At 44.8% G+C, this 23,616-nt stretch overlaps 1 protein-coding gene across 1 annotated transcript in view; it reads right to left on the bottom strand.

Moving 5' to 3' along the window:
- LOC144373922 (inactive N-acetylated-alpha-linked acidic dipeptidase-like protein 2) overlaps positions 1-16,963 on the bottom strand; it is a 235,088-nt gene extending 218,125 nt beyond the window's left edge. Inside the window, exons 1-4 of the mRNA XM_078036896.1 lie at positions 16,835-16,963; positions 14,007-14,131; positions 11,805-11,958; positions 8,082-8,224 (exon numbers count right to left, since the gene is read on the bottom strand). Coding sequence (XP_077893022.1) covers positions 8,082-8,224; positions 11,805-11,958; positions 14,007-14,111 — 402 coding nt within the window. The 5' untranslated portion in view covers positions 14,112-14,131; positions 16,835-16,963. The remainder of the gene's footprint in view (positions 1-8,081; positions 8,225-11,804; positions 11,959-14,006; positions 14,132-16,834) is intronic.
- Between the last annotated feature and the right edge of the window lie 6,653 nt (positions 16,964-23,616).

The following is a 23,616-nucleotide window of genomic DNA, read 5'->3' as shown; positions in this document are numbered from 1 at the left end:
AGCTGACGCTGGAAACTCAAAGAGATCAGCACTTACATAGTCAAAGGCCAAAGGATGAAATAAGGCATGGAGGAAATAAGACACCCTTTTTAAAGAGATGGGGAGGAGTGGCAGAGAGTGTCTACAAAAGGAACTCAAAAGAACTTTGCCATAGAACCTCTTGGCAGGACACGATGTAGGCGTGGGCAGACTAGAGATGGCCTCTGGAGAGGCTGTACAGACCTTCAGGTGGAAGAGGGCAGTGACTGGGGCCAGAGATTGGTGGTGAAGGAGAAAACACGTTCTGAATTGTGCATTTACATTTACTAGTACTTTTTATTGACACAATAAATGAGTTAATAAGCCCAACCCAACTGAAATACATTCTATTCAATTATTTTTTGAAAATTCATCTTGTCAGCTCTTGTTGGATATCATTAGGGACTGATGAATTCAAATGTATTGTACCAATTGATGCCAGCCAACCCTCTCCTGATGTTCCCACTGCCAAACCTTTAGCTAGTAGGAGCATTTTGTATAGATGGGTTGTGGATAAGTTTGAATGACTCAATCATTTAAAGCTTTGTTTTATGATCCAACAAATTATAGGTGTTCTAGAATTACCTTGTACCTTTCAGCCCCCAGACTTGTAGAAAAATAGCATCAGAAACCAAAAATCTGGGAATCGGGGTGCATTTTGGCAGTGACATTTCTAACGGGCTGTTTCAGTGGGGAATAAAAAGCCAAAATACGTTTGATTTACTGTTTTAAGCAAGCATGACTACATATTAACTTTTTTGATTCAGTCATAACCACATACAGTTCTTATTCAAACTGTGAGATCAACAACTGGCCCTCCTTTTCACTAATCCTGAAAGCTAGGTTCCCAACAAAATAAACAATTATTTCTTGCTCTAACTGATAATTTAGGAGAATAACATTTTTAAATGAACTATCAATAATATTAACAATGCAAATACTTAACAACATTTTTGCATTAGTCTACATACCTCCAAACATTTGTTGCCAAATTGCTTTGTTATTGAATCACTGGTAATTTGTCACACTGTATGGCTATGAAAAAAACTTACCCAACAGATATCTTAGGTTCCATTGTTTGAGTTCACTTTCATTTTGAGAAAGCTTCAACCGGCTGCCAGGCTCCATTTTCTACTCTACCTTTCATTTTTCCATAAGCCTCATAAACTCCCAATATACTAATTCACTAAATAATATACTTCTTTATTATCGCATTATTAGTATTCTTCCCTTGTCCTGTTGGAACATAAGCCTCATGGAATAGGGTTTCTTCATTGGACACTGGGAGATGTTCCCTGAAGGCAAAATCAGGACAGCTGGGCTGGACTCTGGGGCATCCTAGGGACAGCTCCTAGGAGGGCAGTGGCAAAAGCTGCAAGAGACATCACTGAAACCAAAGAAGCCACCCTGGGCTACTCACAGACACCCAGTGCCCTCCAACTCTTCCCCAGAAGTCTGTAGGTCTCAATGACAGCTGTGAGAGGAAAGCCAGCATTAGTGCTGAGCCTGCTCCTGGGCCTGGTAACTGAGCATCTGGAAGGCTAAAGCTTCCAGAAGAAGCATGAAGTCAGAGCTCTGCCTTATAACTAGGGTGACCTCACTCCTGGCTCACCAGAGTAATCCCAGTTGATAGCTCTTGTCCTGTTATCATTAAATGCACCCCACGTCCACTTATTAGAACGTCCTGACTTAAAGGACCAAGTGACAGGGATAAATTAGTTGAAGGGAGAGGCTCCAGGAGGGAGGAAATCTTCAGCTACAGAGGAGGCAGCCCCTCTATGATCAAGAACTAGTTCAGTGCCTGGTGCATGGTTGGGGCTCAATAAACACATGTGTTGGGGACATGGGGAGACAACAAAGAATTGAGAGAAATTTCCATGTACCTATACAGACTAGCAAAAATGGATGGAATCCTGTGAGAGATTCAAGCAGAGGAGGTCAGGGGTCATTTCTTGGTTCTGGGCTTGGTCAGGTGATGGAGGGACGATACAGATTAAAGAGGCAGGGAAGAGGAAGGATCAAGTATGACCCATGTAGTCATGTGGTCTTTATTTTTTATAAAATGAACATGATTCCAGTTCAGGCACAGTATAAAATTCACACATAAAGGAGTCAAACCAACAAGAAGAACATAAAGGCAAAGCACTTAGGATATCTCACTCTTGGACACAGCCCTGCCCAATCTACTTGAGACCCTGCCAGGTGGAGAGAGGATGGTGGGGTGGTGGTGTTACAAAGGGGAAGACAACTAGTTGAGGCAGTTAGACTGTCCCCACCACAGGTTGGCTGGAAGGGCCAGGAAGTGGGGGTAGAGAGGAACCCACTCAGAGGCTCCAGACCTGGGAGGGAGTGGGGAATAAAAAGGTACAGGTCTTGATCAACAATCAATCCTTCACTCCTCAAGAAACTTCCTCCCTCCACTCCTCTAGTCTTAGGCTCTCTCTCACCTGGTTGGGGAGAGGAGAGAGTAGTGGCTTCCAGAGTTGAGAACAGGAAAAGCAGAGTAGAAGAGGCAGAGTCTGGATCTCTGAGTGGAATGCCTAAAGGAAAAGGAAGTCCCCACATAAATCCTATGGAAAGGGGCCTCTGGGAAAAACCAAGAGTGCCCTGGTCAGGTGATCTTGTTGACACCTGAGTCAGTTGGAGCTCTTGTGCAGTAGAAGCTGTCCCCAAAGCAGGCAGCCTGTGACTATGGGCTGAAGCATGAAGCCAGAACTGTGTGTATTTTTCGCTTCTCTGGACCCAAGGCTGGTGATGTAACTAAAACCCCAAAGCCCATTTTTTTTTGCAGGAACCAAAAAGACCACCCCTTTTGATTTTTACTTCTGCACTTTGACAATGCCACAGGAAAAACAGATGCTGCAAACATTACACTTGGAACCGACCACCTCCTGCCCTCTCATCACACCACACACACATTTTACCGGCCGTCCTCAGGATGTGCACTCAGTCCACACTTGATGGTGTTCTGTGGATCCCCAGCACTGGTGCACTGCCTACGTTGGGGGGCTGTGGCCTTCCAGGTCACCCACCATGGCTAGCTGAGCCCTCCACCTCTGCATAGGCATTTGGCTTGAAGTGAGATCAATACTTGCTCCCATCCTTCCTTTCCTCTTCCATTTCCTCTGGGAAAGCGGGGAGCCCAAGCCAACTCACGTATGGCCTTTGGTCCTTCTTACTCCACATTTATATCCTGCTCTCCAGGAGCGCTGGCCTTTCCCAGCATGAATGCCACCCGCAGACCTGCAAGGGCTGAATGTATTTACATACATAGAAAGAGAGACAGAGAGCAGAGACAGGTGCGTAGTTAATCCCCATTGCAGAAGAGAAACCTGAGAACCAGAGGGATGAAGTCACTTTCCCCAGGGTCATTCAGCTAGCAAATGTCAGCTCTGGGTCTGGAAGTCACATCTCCTGAACTCTCACCAGTGCCATTGGCACGACACTCAGCCTCTGACAGTTGCTCCCGCACATGGACACGGCAGGCTCTTCAGACTTCTCTTGTCCTTCATCCGTGGAGGAAAACAGGAACACAGCCTCACCCCTCACGAGTCCTGTGTCCTGCAGGCCAGTCTGTGGGCCCTTCCTCAGGTCTAGATCCAGGCCTTGAAGAGTTCCTCAGAAGACAGCACAGCTGTGGCACAGACATCCACCTCTTCCCTTCTGCAGCTGATTAACTTCTGGGGTGAATTGGTTACTTTCTGAAAATTAATTTTCATCGATGATTAGATGTCACTAATAGAAAGTAGTGAGAGTAAAGAGTGTCACAAAAATCCCAATTATTTGATGAAATTTCAAGCTGTTAAAAAAATCCCAAAGACAATTCCAACCCCTAGATCAGTGACTTCCAGCATTTGCTGAGGTCATCTCCCAGTTCACTGCCAAGCTATTCCCTCAAGGCCCTGATGCGTCAGTGCTCCAAAATTCCAGAATTCGGGGGGCAGGGGTGGGGGGGAACTAACCATTTTCCACCAAGAGCTGAAGAACAATGAACTAGTCTAAGATGCTTCATGAACAGCAACTATCACAGTGCCAAGTCCAGAGAAGGTGCTCATAAATGCAATCTCTTTCTTAGTCATATTTTTTTTCCTGAGACCCTGGTGCATAATCATTGCTAGTTGCAAACATGCAGATACCCATTTATTCAAAGGGACTTCATTGCTAGTATGCTCACCTCCACAAATTCTCTGTGTTCTTCTATAGTTACCTTCCACTGACCTCCTGGTCATCACTCCTAAAGTACATGCACACAAATGAACAGGCATGATGGTTTCCACCACCTTGGTCTCCTAGACATCAGCATCATCCAGCCAATCACTCTTGATCCTGTTTCTAAAGAGGCAGCTTCAGGGGTTTACTCTTGGTGTCCAACCGACAATAAGAAAAGATATCATACAAGAAGGGCTCTCTGAGCAGGAGTGTTAGCCTGGAGCAGCCATCAATTCACTGCTGCTGGTCCTAGTCAGATTCTCAGGACCCTGACTGCCAAACCTGTAGTGGTTTGCTTGATTATTTTTAAATCCTAGAGCAGTGCTGTCCAATGAAAGCAATGAGAGCCGCATATGCAATTTTTAAAATCTAGAAGCACATTTTAAAAAGTAAAAAGAAATAGGTGGAGTTATTGTTAGTGATATACTTTATTTAACAGATACACCAAAATATTGTCATTTAACATGCAGTAAAAAATTACTAAAATTTTTCAAATCTTTTGTACTGTCCTCCCAATCTATCACACATGACTTTAAAGGACAGCACAATTCTAAAACATTTAAATTAAATAATCCCAGCAGCTCAGAAGGCTGAAGCAGGAGGATTGCGAGTTCAAGGCCAGCCTCAGCAAAAGCAGTGTGCTAAGCAACTCAGGGAGAATCTGACTCTAAATAAAATTCAAAATAGGGCTGGGGATGTGGCTCAGTGGTCAAGTGCCACTGAGTTCAGTCTCCGGTACCCCTGAAAAAAAATTTAAACATTGTTGCACAATTAGAACTAACTTTCAAGCAAGGTTCCAATGATATTTTAAAAATATGTGTTATCATTTTTTTTTTAAATTTAGTTGTAGTTTATTTATTTTATTTGTTTTTATTTTTATGTGGTGCCAGATCAAACCCAGTGCCTCATGCATGCTAGGCGAGTGCTCTATCACTGAGCCACAACCCAGGCCCTCCAAAATATGTTTTCAATATTTAAAAATCATGAGATTTCTCATAAGGATCTGGACTTCGAGGTTTCCTATTTACAACTTGGAGATCTCAGACTGGGGTGTAGCTTGGTGGGAAAATGCATGTCTAGTTGGGTTTGATCGCCAGCACTGCAAAAAATAAATAAATGAATCTTGGAGGTCTGGCAGCACTGGCTCAGACCTTTGTGGCAACCTTCTGGAGCTAAAAAGCAGCTGCTTTCTTTAGATGGAATGATTTTCCCTGGGTCCATCACCTCTTCTTATTGAGTGATGGTCATTGTACTGCATTGACATTTTTTTCCAGTACCTATTTGATCCCCAAAAGCATCTGAACTCACAAATGCCACTTTCTGTGAAGCACACAAGGCCACATTTGGGGTGGTCCATTGTTACTAACTTGGGGCCATCTCTATGCTTGCCACCCACCTTATAGTAGAATATGACAGCAAGAAAAGAAAGAATGAAGTCAGTCACAGAAAGGAAAGAAAGACCCGTTAGCACCAAAGCCCCATCCCTGGGAAGCAACTATGGATGAAAGACATGGGGAAAAATTATATTTTTAAATAGAGAATATACACTGGACCGAATTAACATGATTGTCCTTGCATGGGTACTTTTGCTTTGACTGTTACATGGTGATATAAACTTTAATGGAAAGGAATTCTTCATGGCACATTTCAAAGTGCAGCCATCCCAATTGTAAAATTGTAGATATAGACATGTAACATTTCACCCACACAGATAAAATAAGCACAAACCTGGAAGGACATTTTGGAGAATTGCCAAGGATTTCCGATTGGTAATTTTCTACAGTTTAATTGGCAAGATGAGTGGATTTTGCAAGGCTGGCTGGAAATCGCTTTTTTTTTTTTTTAACAGTTTGGAGGATTATGTATAAACAATGCAACTGTCGGAGAAGCTAGGCTCTGCTGAGAGAAGGGGGATGGTGGTAGTGACGCCCGGCTCCAGAATGTGTTTGGGATTTAATGGACACTAATGATCTATCTCTCACACAGCACCGTGGGGAAATGCATTGACTCAGAGAATTTGTCCACTTTAGAAATCCAGGGGGAAAAAACAGAATAGAAGTTGGAATATCCAGGGAGGCATCTAGAGAGGTGGCCAGATGCACCGTGTGGGAACTGCTGGCTTCTGCTTCTCCCCACCATGGCCCCGGGCACACTCACTCCTGTGCTCTGTGTTCCCTGGAGTAGAATAAGAATCCTAGGCTAGTGCAGAGCTAGGAACACCGGCAGGGACCCCTAGTCTTTGGGAGTCACTATGAAGTCCAAATTGCCCCCCATGTCCCCACGCCATCCCCACCAAAGACAAAGCATAGTCCAGACTTCCCATGTTCCCACACATGCTCTTTACCCTGATGCCCTTGGCGGATCAGTTGAATATATTGAGTTGGAGTATGTTATTGAATGTAGCCACTATTGGAACTGTAGAAAGGGACCAAGAAGGTTCAGCAGGACAGTTCAGAAGAGAAAAACTGTGTATGACTCCTGAAATGGCAAGCATCCTGGGCTGGGCAAACACCAGGTTGTGTTCATGCCAGGTCCTGGGAGAAAGCAGAGGTGGCCTCAGGGAGGTGCCTATACCCTGGAGAAGGGAGATCTCTCCTAGACCCTCTGATTAGAAATTGCTGTGGTTTGAATATGTTCTCCCAAAAGCATGTATTGCAAACTAAATTCCCAAGGCAACAGCCTTAAGGTGGGACCTTTGAGAGATGATTAGCTGAGGGCTCTACTTTCACCAATGGATTGATGTAGATCGTAAAAGGACTTGAGAATGGGAAGAAAGAACCTACAGAATAGGAGAAAAACTGTGCTGCTTCTTCTTACAGAGGATTAAAAGCCAGAATATATAAAGAACTCAAAAAATTCAGCATCAAAAAAACTCAGCCAGGCTCTGTGGTGCACGCCTATAATCCCAGCAGCTGGGAATGCTGAGGCAGAAGGATCCCAAGTTTAAAGCCAGCTCAGCAAAAGCGTGGTGCGAAGCAACTCAGTGAGACCCTGTCTCTAAATAAAATGCAAAACAGGGCTGGGGATGTGGCTCAGTGGTTGAGTGTCCCTGTATTCAATCCCTGGTATTCCCCCCCACCAAAAAAAACCCTCAATTTATTAATGAGCAAATGAATTAAACAGATCTCTCAAAAGAAGAAATGCAAATGGCAAACAAATACATTAAAAAAAGGTTCAACATAATTAGCAATTGGAGAAATGCAAACCAAAACTAAAATGAGATTTCATCTCACTCCAGTTAGAATGGCAACATCAAGCACACAAACAATAATAAATGCTGAAGAGGACATGGAGAGAAAGGAACACTTCTATACTGTTAGTAGGATTGTATATTACTACAGCCACTACGGAAATCAGCACGGAGATTCCTCAAAAGACTAAGAATGAAACCACCATATGACCCAGCTATACCACTCCTCAGTATTTATCCTGAAGAATTAGTTGTTATACTATAGTGATCCGTGCACACCCATGTTTATAGCAGCACAATTCACAACAGCCAAACTGTGGAACCAGCCTAGGTGTCCATCGATGGAAGAATGGATAAAGAAAATGTGGTATATATACACAATGGAGTTTCAGCCAGTCATAAAGAATGGAACTTAAGAATATTATGTTAAGCAAAATAAAGTCAAACCCAAAGGTCAAAGGTCATATTTTCCTCAGAACCAAATGAACTTCTATTGTTTATGAATTACCCAATCTGTGATATTCTATTCTAGCAATACAGACTGAGACAGGTGCTCTTCTCTAAAAACCAAAAAACCCACAAAAAGCATGCCATGCCCACCTAAGGCCTAAGGTACAGCCCTCTGATCAGCGTCATGCTGCAAGGAAAGAGGAAGCTTATTTACCAAGGTGTCTGGGAGGACCACCACGGGGCAGCAGGAGTACTGGAGCAGCTGACCCATTTTCCAGATGGAGAACGGCACAATCACGAGGATCAGCATGAAGCCAAGGAAGGCAAACAGGGCCAGGGCCAGCGGGAGAGCCTCTTCTGGAGACAGAAAGACAAGAAGACGCTTAGAAACCACAATGAAGGGGAAGCCTCCAAACCCAGGCCTCCCCTGACCCCTGGAGTTGACGCCGAATGTCAATCAAGACGGCAGAAGCCAGAAACCTGAGATTTGATAATGTGCCCTGGTGACCAAAATTGCCGCCATTTTTCTAAAATCTAAATTTTAGATTTAATCTAGAAAACCTAGATTAAGGTATGCTTTCCAGAAAGCTCCAGAGAAAATTAAAATCTCTTTCTCAGGAAGGGGAAGGGAGGAGCATTGTGTGTGAAGGCAAGAGTGGTGTTAGCACATACCTGGCACAGCTGCCAGAGGAAGGCACCCGGCCAGGTCCCAGAACTGGCTGGTGGTAACCGAAAACAAAGTGTTTCGCAATTTGCTCTTAGCACTGATCCATCTTATGGAGGAGAATATTAAGTCCGGAAAACAGTCACATAATAACTATGATATATCAAGCCCCTGTTATGTGGCTCCTCCTTCCATCTCTATTCTGGGGGCTGGGTGGTAAACCCCTGTTCTTTGCAATGGGCATGAGTTTCTCTGCTTTTATAAGATGATTCTATGCTCAGAATGGTTAGGCAATTTACCCCAGGTCACACAGATAGGGTTAGCTCCAAAGCCCATAATTATTGTAATTGTAAATGTAGCAGAAAGGACCAGACCTGGGCATCTGGAGATGCAGAAGGGGAATGCAGTATTTTCCCATCTCCGTTCTGTGTAACCTGGAGTAGCTCATTTAAGCACCCCCTGGTCGGGTAGTTAGCTCACAATGTGAAGGATAACTTAGCCAGGGAGGTTGTGGAGAAGCTGGTAGTCACACAAGTGGCTGGGGCCATGCATATTGTTTCAAAGATTTTGAAAATTATTTTAGCAGTGTACATTGAGAGATACACAAATGTTCATCCCTTTCAATCCACTCCTATGATTTCAATTCCAAAAAAATAATTCCAAGAAAGGAAACAATTATATGCATCGGTCTGTTCATGGAAACTTCTGGAATACAGCAACAGAACCCCCTTCTCTGCCCAGAGTGGTCCCTGCCCCTCCCACCCCTCCAGGCCTGTTCTGGTACATTTTCCTCATGGAACCCACTGATACCATCCCATCTTTTGCTTGTTGGGAATCTGTCTCCACTAGAAGGGAGGTTCTTGAGAGCAGGGATTTCCCTGCTGTATCCAAGTGCACAGGCCAGGATTTGGCACACAGTGAATACTCAGTAAATATTCATTTAATAAAAGAATGAATATCATCTTCAAAAGCAAATGAAAGCTGGGTGTGGTGGCGCCTGCCTGTAATCCCAGCAGATCGAGAGGCTGATGCAGGAGAATCACAAGTTCAAAGCCAGCCTCAGTAAAAGCAAGGTGCTAAGCAACTCAGTAAGACCCTGTCTCTAAGTAAAATGAAAAATAGGACTGGAGACATGACTCAGTGGTTGAGTGACCCTAAATTCAATCCCTGGTACCTCCCCTCCCCCAAAAAGCAAACAGAAGTGATTCAAATACCCAATAAAGGGGATTCACCAGAATGGTAGGCTAGTCATTCAGCTATTAAAATGAGAATTGGGACAGATACACACTTGGTTACTACAGCATGGTTTATAGTGGCAAAGGACTAGAAAACACAAAATATTCTCATTAATAAGGAGATATTAAATATACTGGTTTACTATGCAGCATTTAAAAAAACTGAGGTGGACCCAAAGATACCGACATAAAATGATGCTCATGATATATTGCCAAGTGAAGACGAGCCAGGCACAGAACACTAGGTATGGGATAGGCCCCTTTGTGTGTGTGAGCACTGGAATCACACAGACAGTACTGGGAGGATTAAATGCCAGACTCACCAAAGGAAACCTCCTGAGTGGTATATGGGGAAGAGTGAACAATATTTAACTCTGACCCTTTTTAAAATTTCTGTGTTGATTGGATTTTTTTAAACAAGACATGATTTTTTTTGAAAGTGAATAAAATAATAATCAGAAAATTTACATGGGAACAGTTATAGATATGTTAGTTATTGGGGAAAAACAGAAAAATAGGCACAGTGTTTATATGCTATAGAACTCCGACGTGTAGGTAATGACTGAGGGCTACGCTCCTTTGGAGGGCAATTTGAAAACAGCAATCAAAATTAAAGGTCTATATCTTCAACCAAGTCAATCTACCTCGAATAATTTATTCTTCAAATAAATGTATACCAGAAAAATTATCTTTTTTTTTTTCTCACAATGTTGGGAGGGTCAAACTTAAGGTCTTGTGCATGCTAGACAAGCCCTCTACCACTGAGCTACACACCCATCCCTGGCAAAATAATCAATGTATTAGCAGAAATTAATTAGAGCATTGGCTGTAATAGCAAAATATTTTGGGAAAAACTAAGTGCCCATTAATAGGGGACTAGTTAAATCAGTTATTTCATATACATATAATGAAATAGTATGTAGCAATAATGAAGGATAAAGGAACTACTTTATTAATAAGGCAAAATCTATAAGATACATAAAATGAAAAAGACAAGATCCAGAAAAATGTATAGAACATGCCACCATTTTTGCTAGCCTCAGCAACAGAGAGATGCTAAGCAACTCAGACAGACCCCTGACTCTAAATAAAATACAAAATAGGGCTAGGGATGTGGCTCAGGGGTCAAGTGCCCCTGAGTTCAATCCCTAGTACCCACCCCACAAAGAAAAGGAAAGGCAATATATGTAAACATATTCTCATTTACTTGTATATGCATTAAAAAGTCTTCAGAAGTATATGCAAGAAGTCCGTATCTATGGTAGAGAGTATAGGAATTTTATGGGTGGGGAAAATGGATATGGAAAATAAAATTTCCATGTGTCTCTTATATTTTTTGCACCATATGAATGTACTATATATTCAAGGCTAAAAGATCACTCACACACACACACAAGTGGTGATATTTGAATGGTAGGATCATAGGATGTAGAATTTTGTTGGGTTTATTTTTTCCAAAAGGGTTTTCAAGTTATTCAAGTTTTTAGACCATAACATTTCAAGGGGGGTCTGGAGGTGTAGCTCAGTGGTAGAAAACTTGCCTCGCACCTGTGAGGCAATGAGTTCAATCCTTAGCACCACATAAAAAAATTAATTAATTAATTAAAGGTATTGTGTCCATCTACAACTAAAAAAAAAAAATTTTTTTTTTTAATGTCAAGGGGGGAAAAAAAAAGAGGCTTCTGGAGACACTCCATAAAGCCCCTTCCAATAAAAGAAACTGTGGCATTGTATGGTGTATGACCTCCTTCCCAGGCTCACCAAGGAACCTGGTGGCCTCTCCTGCAGCCACCTCTAATCACAGGCAGTATTCATCAGCCTTGACACATCTGGCCCAGGGAGGAGGAAGCTCTCACAGGGAGAGTGACAGCTGCTTAAAGATTCCCACCCAGCACTAGGATGGCCTCCTGCACACATTCACCGGAACCCACCCAGGTCTGTGAAATCAAGGGAAGGCTCAGAATCAAAGGCACCTGAGCATGCACCAAGAGGGGCTGTCACCTCTGCGGGGCCCAAGGGACAGGCAGATCTTCTTTACCTTGCACCTCCACACACTCTGCCTGGTTGAAGGCACTGTGCCTCCCGATGACCTTCACCAGAGACTGGGCCTTCACACAGTATGTGGCTCCTGGGTCCATGGTTTCCAGGTGCACAGGAACAACGCCCCTACTCCTCACCACTTTGTTCTGTTCCTTTGGGAGAATAGAAAACACAGTTATTCTCTGAGGGTAGCAGGACTGGAAAGGTTGAGGAGAGCCAGGAAGGGAACACTGCAGAAATTTCCTATCTGGGGTACATACAGAATGTTCCCTGTTACTCACGCATGTTTGCACTCACTTGCTCGTTTATCCACTCACGTTTATTAGGCACCTAATAAGTATCAGGCACTGTTCCAGGAACAGGGACAGAGCATATAACGAAGGAGGCAAAGTCTTTGCTGTTGTAGAGCTTTCGTGGGGAAGACCAACAATATATACATACATGTCAGGTGGCCATAAAAGCTGTGCAGAGAAAAGGCAAGGGGCTAGAGAGTGACAGGGAGGCACTAGTTTAGACAATGTGGTTAGCAGAAACCTTTCTGAAAGGATGATATTTGAGCAGAGACTGGAAATTTGGAAATCTGACTGGGCAAGGATTTGGCATGGTCACTACTGCCACAGAGATCAGTGCATAAAATCAGAGAGCTGGTGGGCCATGCCTCCCCACTTGCCCATCCATCCCTCTGTCTATGCACTCCGCTGTCCACCTTTCCACATCCACCGCCTGCCCCGGGCCTGTGCTCTGCATCTGAGCCTGCAGAGGCTTGTGTAGGCTGAGCCTAGGTGACTCAGGGCACATACTTCTCTTTCAGCACTGGCCCTGCCAGTTACAAGGGTGGGGAGCCACTCTGTCCCAAAGAATCAGGGAGCTGTGTGCTGCCTCCTGCCAGGTGCTGACCCTGTCCCCAGCACCACTCCACCTGTCTGGTTGGCAATGCCATGTCCTATCAGTTGGCTCTGACCTCATGGGGATAAGGGCTGGTATTATTGCCTGCCCTACCTGCCCCCACCCACCTTCCAGGGGACACTTCCCAACCTAAAGCCCCTATTGAGTGTGTGGCAGGGCATATACACTGCCCTCAGACACCACTAAGTGATCTGGGATACCTCTGGTGTGAGAAGGGTCCTATCAGAGACCAACTAGCTCCCTGCAACCACTAAGCTTGGCCCGATGAGCATGAACAATGGGATTCCTCTCCAAAGACTTTGGTCTTGGGAAACTAAATACCTAGATCTGGAAGTAGGGATAAAGGGGAGAGGATACTGTGAGAGGCCTCAGGCTCAGAGGCCTTGAGTGGCTGGGAAGGCACCATCATAGGCATATGTTGGAAGGTGTGATGAAGGGCAGGGCCTGGGAGTAAGCTGGGCAGGGAGCCACAGGAAGAGGACTCAGCGGAAGGAAGCAAGGCCACCACAGGTAGGGGTCCCTGGAGAAAGGAGACTCTGCCACCTCTCCTCAGGGATTCTGTGAGAGCCCATATTAATACTCTGAGAAAGCCCATTACTTCCTGGTGCTGATGGGAGCGGGCCTCTAGGCCCTGTCTCCCTCTCAGCTTGGACAGGGGCTCCATGGATTTGAGTGTCCCCTCACTTTCCATTGGTGCCCCACTCCTTCTGCTGCTGCTGTTTTGTGAGGGCTGGACTCTACTCACCTGGACTACAGCAGCCTTCCCACGGGGAGGGGCAGCTCCCTCCCGGGCTTTCTGCATGGCCTACCTGCTCCTAATTAAATGGGCTTATTCATAAGCCAGCTCCTGGCTGGCTGCCCCCTTCTGTTCCCTGCCAAGATCCACACCCTCAAGAGGCTTGTACCAGCCTCGTAGGCTCTTGAAATCATCCAGTTGATCTGGAACACCCTGGCCTGCTTCCCTTAACTGGCTGAGGAGATCAGCTGATGAGAGAGGGGAAAAGTCCATTCAAAAGATGTTCCAGGTCAATCTAGCTTAGTTTGGGGCATGAGACTGTCCCCCAAACTTCAGCAGATCTGCCTGAAAATGTTCTCAACCAAGACCAAAGTGGACTTGGCATTTTTATTTTTTAAAGAGGCCCAAGGAATGGTCAGCATCTAGTCATTTCTCCCTCCACAGGCTTCACCCAGAGCTGCTCATTCTCAGGCTGCCCAGACAGTGAGCACTGCAGGACCTGGCTCTCCTCACCCACCCTCAGAGAGCTATGCCATCTCCCCGCAAAGCCCGACTCACCTTGGCACCAGGCTCCCTCCTCCAGTAGGCCACGAGGAACTCAAACTGTGGCCCCAGGTCTTCCAGTTCAATAACCAGATGGAAGCCATCCTTGGACACCTCCATCCTGGGTGGGGTAAGGATGGCTGTTGGCAAGACAAGGGCAGAATCAAAGCCAGTCCCAGGCAGGACCACTTTTTTAATGATGAATGAATGAAACCCAAATGGCAAAGATTTACTATGATTCTGTTTTTTTTTTTTTTTTGGCCTCTTAACTTCGATAAAGTCTTCTATTCTTTTCCAGAAATATATATACTCAAGAAAAGAGGAAAAGGGATTACATACTCAAGTAGACATTATTACTTTCCCTTCTAAAATTGTGTGCTCCAGGTTCCACTAACCTAATATTTTAGTAGACATTGCTCTTCACCTTGGCTCATCTAATGAGCAGATGCCGTTTCTTAATGCTTGCCAAACACCTGCCTGAACTTGGATCTATGTGGAGCATAGCTGGGCCCCATCTTTTCCCCTTAGGAATGAACATACCTAGCAGGGCATGTGCATCCCTATAGTTCTCATAGACAGTGGCATGTACAGGCATTTGAATACTTTCAGACATCTGCAAACCACCAGAGGCCTGTGGATAGGTTAGCTATTCTGTTCTAGGCCTCATCTCACATCTTGACAGAGGGATATTATTGGCAAGTCAAAGGCTTTTTACAAATTTTAACATTGACTCTAGAAATTACAATTTAAATATAAATATCATCTTTTACATTACTTGGATCCCAAAGAGAGAGGAATCCCCACCACCAGGCCAAGAACAGAAGGGGTCACAGAGGCAGCTCCCACCCCCTCGCTACTGATGATGAATCCATATGTGCCTTGCAGATCCAGGTCCTCTGACCTCCATCTTTATGGAGGATAGATATTATTAGAGAAAATGACCCGAAGTTCAGAGAAGAATTTTTTGACAGTGTTGGGCCAGAAACCTCTGTCCTAAGCATTCTGCATACTTGTCTCATTTAATCCACCCAGGAAATCTAAGAGGGTAAATATTATTCTGTTTGTATGGAAATGTTAAGGGACTTTCCCAGAATCACAGTTAATGACCAGAATTTGAGCCCATGTCTATGTTTCTAGCTCCCCCATGAGGGGTGTTTATTCTTTGTACCAGGCAATCCCAAGTCCATCTATAATTAAAATAACTAGGAAGAATTTTGAACTCCCAATGACCAGGATGCACACAAATCAGTCAAATCAGACCCTCCAGGAATGGGCCCCAGGAGTGTGGTTCTCAAGCTCCTCCTCGACTTCAGCATGCAGTTGAGGGTAAGAACCTCTGCTCCCAATAAGGTTAAGGGCAGAAGATCCTCTATAGGGGAGCCTTAAAGAAGGATCTTTCACATTCCTGGGGAAAAGTCAGAGTGGCCTTTTACAAACAGAAAAGGACAGATGGAATGCCTTGAAGAGATCAGAGAGACCACTCAACACCACGGATAATTCAGAATGGAGTTCTAAGAAAAGAATAAGCCACACGCAAGAAGGAGGAAAGAGAACAGAGGACAATAGGGAGAGAGAACAAAGCCGGGCTCCCTCCCAGCCCTAGAAAATAAAACAAAAAAGAAAAGCAGGCAGCAGACCCAGAGGCTTGAGGCTCCCCCCGACGCTGCAGGTGTGGGTGCACCTGCCCTGTGAGGATGGTGGGTGCTGGGAGGACGTCCTGGATTGGCACTGCCCAGGCTTGACAACAGAGCTTTCCTTTTGTAATAGGCTAGATTTGTTAAAGAAGCCTTCAAAGAGCAAATAATGCATTTTTCTAACTATTAAATGTGATGTAAAACTTCTCGATTTCAAACTCTGATAAAAATTAATTTCATAAATGAGCTTCTAGGATCTGGATATAAAATGAATCCCATATTTTCTATTATTAAAGTGAAATTCTAGTTTTTCTTTTCGGTTCTCATGTGAGAACAGGAGAGTACAGCAGGTCCTCTCTTCTTGGTCACTGCTGACACCTCCTGGCGCGTTTGCGGTGGTGCTTTTGTGCACAGTAGCCCTGTGGTCACCCTTACTCCAAGTTCAGGTGGAAGAAAACCACCAGGGCAGCGCCACACCCAGTCCTCTCCCAGGCCTCCCTACCTGTGTGCGTGTGACCATGGTCTATCCAGGGGTGGATGTCTGAGACCTACTGCCCGCTCCACACCTGCTCTCCCTCCACCCTCCACACTCAGCCCACCACCAATCCCGTTGATTCCCGCCTCCTGTATCTCCCCCCACCTGATCTCTACCCAAGATGTAATAGTCATCATTCTTTTGGTTGCACTTATTATGCTCCATGTGTTGTTCTCCCTGCTTTACTTATATTAACCCAGTTTGCTCACATTGATCCCAGGAGGTACAAGAGGAGGAGCCTGAGAGCAAGGTCAAGGTCCCATGTTGTGCAAATGCCAGCACCAGGAGCAATCCTAAGCAAGCTGGATCCAGATTTTGCTTCTTCAAGATGATGCCTATTGTCCTCTGCCTGCCATGCTGTGCCATGGCCCTGCCCCCAGTGGTCCACTTGAGTCCCCTCTGGCTGCTCTCTCCTCCCTTTAACTTACCTTTTCTATTTATTCTTCAGAGAGGAGCCAGAGATCTTTCCAGAACATGAATCTCATCATGTCACCTCCTTCAGTGCCCTTTGCTGTTTTTAGGACAGACGTGCACTGCTTCTCACACTGCCTGCCTTCCAGACACTCCCCGTCAGGATTCCACACTGGCGGCCACCCTGCTCCCCCTGGAGTCCCCTCCCCAGAGGGCCTCTGCCTGCATGTCCCTATGTGAGATGGTCAACTCAGTGAGCTTACCTTACTGCCATCAAACAGACAGAGGCGAACATGTCTGCTGAGCACCTGGATGCTCATTCCTGGGAGAGAAATCATCTTACAGCTCCACAGGGTGAGGATCAAGGAAACACGACTTGGCCTTGACTTAATCTGAAAGAAAAACACAAAAACCTATTAATAGTAGTATAAATCCATTTCCAAAGCATCATTTGTAAAATACAGCTTAAGAAGATATACATAGAATACAAAAAGGAAAACTTTTACATGGATATACATACACAGAGTTTCAATAGTCTGTTCAAAATCAAACCCAGTTATTTCAGGTAAATTTTGCATAAAGTTATATTTGAAATATTTGCATTTTTTTCTTAACTACTTAAAAACTTCAATGAAAGACTACTAGTACTAGCAGGTAAAATATATGACCTGACCCTTGAATCACTGTATTCTAGTCTCCAGGTCCATTCCCATACGATGTGTGGAATTGAAGACAGTTACCCTAGCATGACAACCAAGATACCTGGCATGAATGTCACCCAGCTACCTCCTCTTTGGCTCTTAGATGCTTTGACATAGAATGTCATGTTTGGTCTGACTGTTCAAATCTATTTCACAGATAAAGGTCAGATTGTGAATAAATAAACTGGCATTCTGTATTTTTATTTTTAAAGAACAGCTTCAATTAGCTAAACTTTACATTCTGCTTTATGATCACAAGCCTTTTCATTTAAATAATTTATATTGTTGTAAAAGATAAGATAATATCAATAATCTGTCACCTTTTTATTTAAGTAGTGAGAGCTGGGTTTTTAGTTCCCGGGCACAAGTTCACGGCATTAACTGTGATCTGCTCAGCACTGGTGCACCAAGCAGCCCCTCTGCCCACTTGCAATACAGCACCTCCTACTAAGGCGCCAGTTGATGCTCAGGGTGAGAGGATTAGGGGCACCAAGTTCTGCAGCCCCCTTCCTACCACCCCGGCCACCACTGAGGGGTAAAGTCAAGGTAAATGGGAAGGGAGTGACATACTCTAATGCAGTTTATATCTGTTACAGGCAGATATAAAGTAGAATTAAAGATCAAGAGCATATTCTACTTCAAATACTGGCATAGCAAAAATCTTTTTTTCTTGGTGGTACCCAAAAAGTGTGATCATGAAGTTCTGCCGACTTTTTCATTCCCACTCAATTAAGATCATGTCACTTCCACTCTTCCTGACTGAGCTGGCAGCTTCCCACTGCAAGAGATCTGAGATGAGCAGCTTGCAGAGAGCAAAGTCTGCTTAGCTCTTGGTCTCAGAGGTCTCAGTCCATGGTCGCTTGACTCCACTGTTTTGGGGCCAGTGGCAAGGCAGGGAATCAGAGCGGGGAGCACATGGTGGCGTGATGTGTCACCTCGCAGCAGCCAGGAAGCAGATGGGAGAGAGGCAGGGGCTGGGGTCCCACAATCCCTTCATGGGTGTGGCTCAGCCATGTAACTTCCCCTCACTAGGACCCAGCTCCAGGTCCTACCACTTCCCAATAGCCCCCAGGCTGGCAGCAAGCCTTGACCCATGGGCCGTGGGGCACCTATCCAAAGCACAGTGCTGGCCACAGTATGACTGCGTTCTCATACTCTGCCAGGCACTGCCAAAGCCTTCATAAATTCTCACAACTGCTCGATGTTAGGACGACTGTCATCCCTGTTCCCAGATGAAGACACTGAGGTAAAGCATGATGAACAGGGAGACGCAGTATTACATCCTTTGTGGCGTTGGGAGGAGGGCACAACCGCTAAGAGAAACCAGAGTCAGGGGACCAAGTCTAGGTGCTGCCTTGACTATGTAAACATCACTGCTTTAAAGCCATATGTCACTCATGTGCTGGCCCCAGGACAACGGCAGCCAGGCTGCAGCTTCTCTGCTGTGGCTGTACTCACAGTGCCTGTCTTCGCGTCCCACATCAGATCTCTGAAGGACAGCTGTGATGCCGTGAGCTCAGGTTGCAGAAAGTAACTTGCTCGAAACTGATTCCCTGAAAAAACAGCTTTCCTTTATTTTCTTATAAAAAGAAGAATGAAATTCAAAACCAAAAGTCTAAGATATTATGCTACAAATTTAGGAACAGATATTTCCAAAATGCCAAGGGGCTTACTAGCAACTTGCTTTCCAAGACAGATGAACCAAGATAGGATCATGCTCAAAATTTTAAGATAAAAACTGATAAAAGACTACTTTAAGATAGTTTTAAGGAAGATCTTAAAGAGTTTAGACCAACAACATGCTTCACAGTGAAGATGATTTATTCAAATATTTCTATAAAATGCAGAAATCTGTAACATTTTTTATATATTTTAGAAAAAATACATAACCATTAGTTTGGATTCTTTTTTAAATTTTTTTAGTTGTTGATGTAACTTTATTTTTATTTATTTATATGTGGGGCTGAGGATGGAACCTGGTACCTCACACATGCTACGCAAGTGCTCTGCCATTGAGCCCAGCCCCAGTCCCAGCCCTGCTTCTTTCTTCACATATATGTTTTTAGTTATAGAGGCACAAAATACCTTTATTTTATTTATATACTCTTCCGTGGTGCTGAGGATGGACCCAGTGCCTCACATGTGCTAGGCAAGCGCTCTACACTGAGCCCGGCCCCAGAACCTAGTTTTACTTCTTAACACAAAAGTACAGGAATCCATCCACAAAATGCACGAGGATCTTTTCAGCACTGAAGCCAGCGAGGGGGTAGGTCTCGTATTTGGGAACTTATAGTGGCACTTCTGCTATCAAGACCACCCAATGCAAGTGAACTCCCCCTCCACTCTGCCAAAAGGTCCTGCGCAGCACTGGAAATGGGTATGACCTGTCAGGAATGGAGCAGCCTACCTGTCCCCACTTCTATCCTGCTTTGGTGAAGAATTTTCTACCAAAAGTCTTTGATGTGTTCCAATATAAATAAAGCAAGCGCGGGCTCCATTCTTTGTTAGGAGCTAGACCCATCTGGTCAGCTTTGCCCTTTGATGCCCCTGCTCTGAAACTGCTTTCCTGTGTTCTGAGGTCATCTCGTGGTACTTTTTTTAAGTATTAATTCCCAGCCAGCCCATCCCTCTGGAGGGAAGCCATTCCCTTGCCCACGCAGGCTATGGGAGATACCTAAGAATTTTTATACTTCTCTTCGATACTTTATCATGAAGAACATTTATTATAAAATCACTTTTTTGTTTAAGAAATCATTTGAGGGCTGGGGATGTGGCTCAAGTGGTAGCGCGCTCGCCTGGCATGCGTGCGGCCCGGGTTCGATCCTCAGCACCACATACCAACAAAGATGTTGTGTCCGCCGAGAACTAAAAAAAATAAAATATAAAAATTCTCTCTCTCTCTCCTCTCTCACTCTCTCTTAAAAAAAAAAAAAAAAAGAAAAAAAGAAATCATTTGAGTCCCTGCCCTGTGCCATGGGCTGTGCTAGGAGCTGGAAATGGAGCCAGAGAATCCTTGTTGACCACAGCTGAGTGAGGGAAACAGAGAAGTAGGCACATGAGACTAGTGTATGTGCTCACAGGGTGGGAGGGAAGCCGCGCTGCCAGAGCGGGCATCGCTGCCAAGGTGGAAGGGACCCTGAGACTACAGGATGGGAAGGGGCAGGAAGAACCTTCCCAGCAGAAGTAACCTTGAAGCAGCCCTTCCACCCGCAGTTAATGGCTCAGGCACCCAGGAGCCAGCCTGCCCCTCATGACTCCCCTTCAAAATGAGCTTCTAGACAAAAGTTGCCAAGTAGCGGGAAATCCAGGGTGAACAGGAATCAGAAAGCCCACTGAAGACTCTCCAGGAGAGCCCTTGCTGTGAAGAGGAGCAGAGGAAGGGAGGCTTCCTCGCTGGGACGGGATGGGCTGGTGGCACTGTGCTGGGACGGAATGGGCTGGTGGCACTGTGCTGAGACGGGATGGGCTGGTGGCACTGTGCTGGGACGGGATGGGCTGGTGGCATTGTGGTGCGCTGCTCCCAGTGGTGGCAGGGGAAGGCAGGACAGGCAGGCTAAAGAGCAGGAAAGGGCTGGCAATTAAAGAGAATAGGGAAGGGCTGGAGTCCACAACACATGTAAACAGATGGTCCTCTCATAGAACTGGAGTCCTTGCTTATGGTCACAAGAGGGACAAGGAAAGGACGTGCTCCAAAGAGAAGTGAGACTCGGCATCTTCCTCAACTTGTTTTAGCTACCAGAGAAAAATTAGCCTCCAAGCATGGCTGCAGAGGCCGAGCGCCACCGTACCTTCCTCCAACAGCTGGGAGAGTGTGGAAGGCCTGAAGCCTGCGGGGATAGCCCCCATGCTGGTTAACACATCCACGGTGTTCATCTGCCGAGGAGAGGACAAACAAAAGAGGTCTGCTCGCTTCCATCCATGCTTCCTCACCTCCCCACTGTGTCCCTTCAGCACCACAGCAAGCCCAACCCAACGGGAAAACACCACGTGCACATGTCGAGAAAGTGCTGCAACGTGACCCAATTCCTGAGAGGACATGGCCATCACTGGATCTGCACTCTCACAAGGATGTGGGGCCCACATAGTGCTGGGCGCAGAGCTTTGTGTTTCTAGATCACTGCTTCAAGTACATTCTGACTGTAATGCTCCTGCTCCAGCCCCACCCCAACTGCACTGCCTTTCAGCAGATGATACCACTAGCATCTCCTTGGGAGTTAGAAGAGCAGTAGAAGGTCAGGAAGATGCTAACTGAACCATTCATGGTGATGACTCACGGGGTGGAGAATTTTCATTTTGTCATGTCATTTTTTTTAAATGACAGGATTACAGATAGTGTCTTACCTTTCTGGGTTTTTCAGACTTTTCAAATAATAACTAAAATCTAATGCCAGCCTTTGCCAAATTGATAAATAATCTGAATAGGATCAATGAGAAAGATTTCGAGCTCTGAAATCACACCATGAATGAAATGATCTACTCTTTTTGTACAGAAGCCCTAATGAGAAATGCTGGTTGCAGCTCAGGCTTGCTAAGGCAGAAAGAGAAGCCTTCTGCCCTGCACCTTCCACACCTGAGCCTGGGTAGATCTAGGCAGTCTCGAAGAGTCTCCATCCTGGTTTGAATCTGAACTCAACCAGAACTAAAGGTAATAGAACACTTAAGACATCCCAAATGTCTTCATTGCCAAAAATATTATAAGACATCAAATATAAAGTATTATTAATAAGACAGCAGATACCAACCTCTGAGATAGCTTTTTGAACAGCGCTGCGGCGAGTATTAGTTCTGGGGAAATGAAAGAGCAGGTAAGTGCAGGCGCAGCCTCTGCCTCTCACCACACGAATCAGAGAACAAGTACAAACACTCAGTAGATTCTGAAGACCAAACAATCTCTAGGCGAGGCCAAGCTAGAACTAAATGCACTAAAAATAATTGCAAAACTAAAGTAGCCATGACCTTTAGGTCAACAATAATATGAAAAGCTCTCTAGGTATAAGTTGACTCCATTTCAAGAAAATCTTGCAATATTTTAATAGTAAAAATAAATAAAAATTTGGCAGAAGCTGCTCGCTCTCCCGCGCTCTGTACCTCTGATTAGCTTCGGATTCACCCTCCGTCCCCCCGGTGTCCTCCTCACTGCCCTCTTCACTTGTCACCTGCTCCTCTTCTTTATCACAGGGCTGGAAAAGTGTTGAAACAGGAAGTGCTTTCCAACTAACACAAAAATCAACCAATAAAAATGCTACGACTTTCAGAAACTTTCAGGCACAGAGGGGAATTTATATGTGACAGGGAAAAAAATTTCAACCCATGACTGATAACTTCACTATGTGAAACAATGACAAAGACTAAAGTAAACAGCAAATTCACCAAAATAAATCCCAGGTAGAATTTATTCAAATGAAAAAAATTAAAAGAATTACCTTTGATAGGAGAAAATAAAGGTGGGGTAAAGCCCTTTGCAGTTACGATACCAAAATTTAAATAATCATAAATGGAAATGCTAGCAGATTTCACTAATAAAAAATACACGCAGCTGAAGGTCAATAAAGAAACCATTAACACCAAGTTCTAAGGGTTGATTTCATAAAAAGCTCTTATAAATCAAGAAAAAGATTTTTTTAAAAAATTCATTTGAAAAATGGTCAAAGAAACTGAACTGGTTATCCACAAAGAAGAAACGCAAATGGTCGTAAATCATATGAAAGGATGCTCAGCCTCATTCGGAGTATCACAAGTACAAATAAAAACTATGAGGCTGTTTTGTTGATCACATTGGCAAAGGCTAAGAAAGACTGGTACTGGCCAGCCTCGGCAGATGCACGGGGAAATAAGCCCTCTTGACATTGGAGGCCATAATTTTGCCAAGAAAAAATTGGCAAAATAAATCAAGATATAAAGGTGTAAACCCTTTGAAGCACTGACAAGCATGTAGGATTTCACCCAAGAGCAACAACCAAGAGTCTACAAAGAGGTACATGCAGACTGATCCAAACAGGCTGCAGGTGGCCACCCTCCACCTCTTCCTCTCTAGCAGAACTGCTGACTCATGGAGCCTGCTGAGACTCCATCTGGCCAGCCAGCCTCCCTTGCAGCTAGGTGTGGCCTGGGGACTAAATATGCTGGTCCTGGAGACGTGGCTGAAGTTTTCTAACTTCCAGAAAACTTTTTACCTCCTTAGATAGCAGCTCATATTTCTTGATTCTTTCCTCTTTTCCCTTTTGCTGCTCAGAATCATTAAAGGATTTGGCCACTGACTTAACTAAAGAGGTAACCCAGGAAGAGCTGCCTCACTTGGAGCTATGGAGTTCCAGGTGGGGCCTGAACCAGCACCAGAAAGCCAT

Source organism: Ictidomys tridecemlineatus, unplaced genomic scaffold (genome assembly GCF_052094955.1).
Source record: "Ictidomys tridecemlineatus isolate mIctTri1 unplaced genomic scaffold, mIctTri1.hap1 Scaffold_527, whole genome shotgun sequence".
NCBI classification, from domain to species: domain Eukaryota; kingdom Metazoa; phylum Chordata; class Mammalia; order Rodentia; family Sciuridae; genus Ictidomys; species Ictidomys tridecemlineatus.
This window is presented reverse-complemented; position numbering and strand designations above follow the sequence as displayed.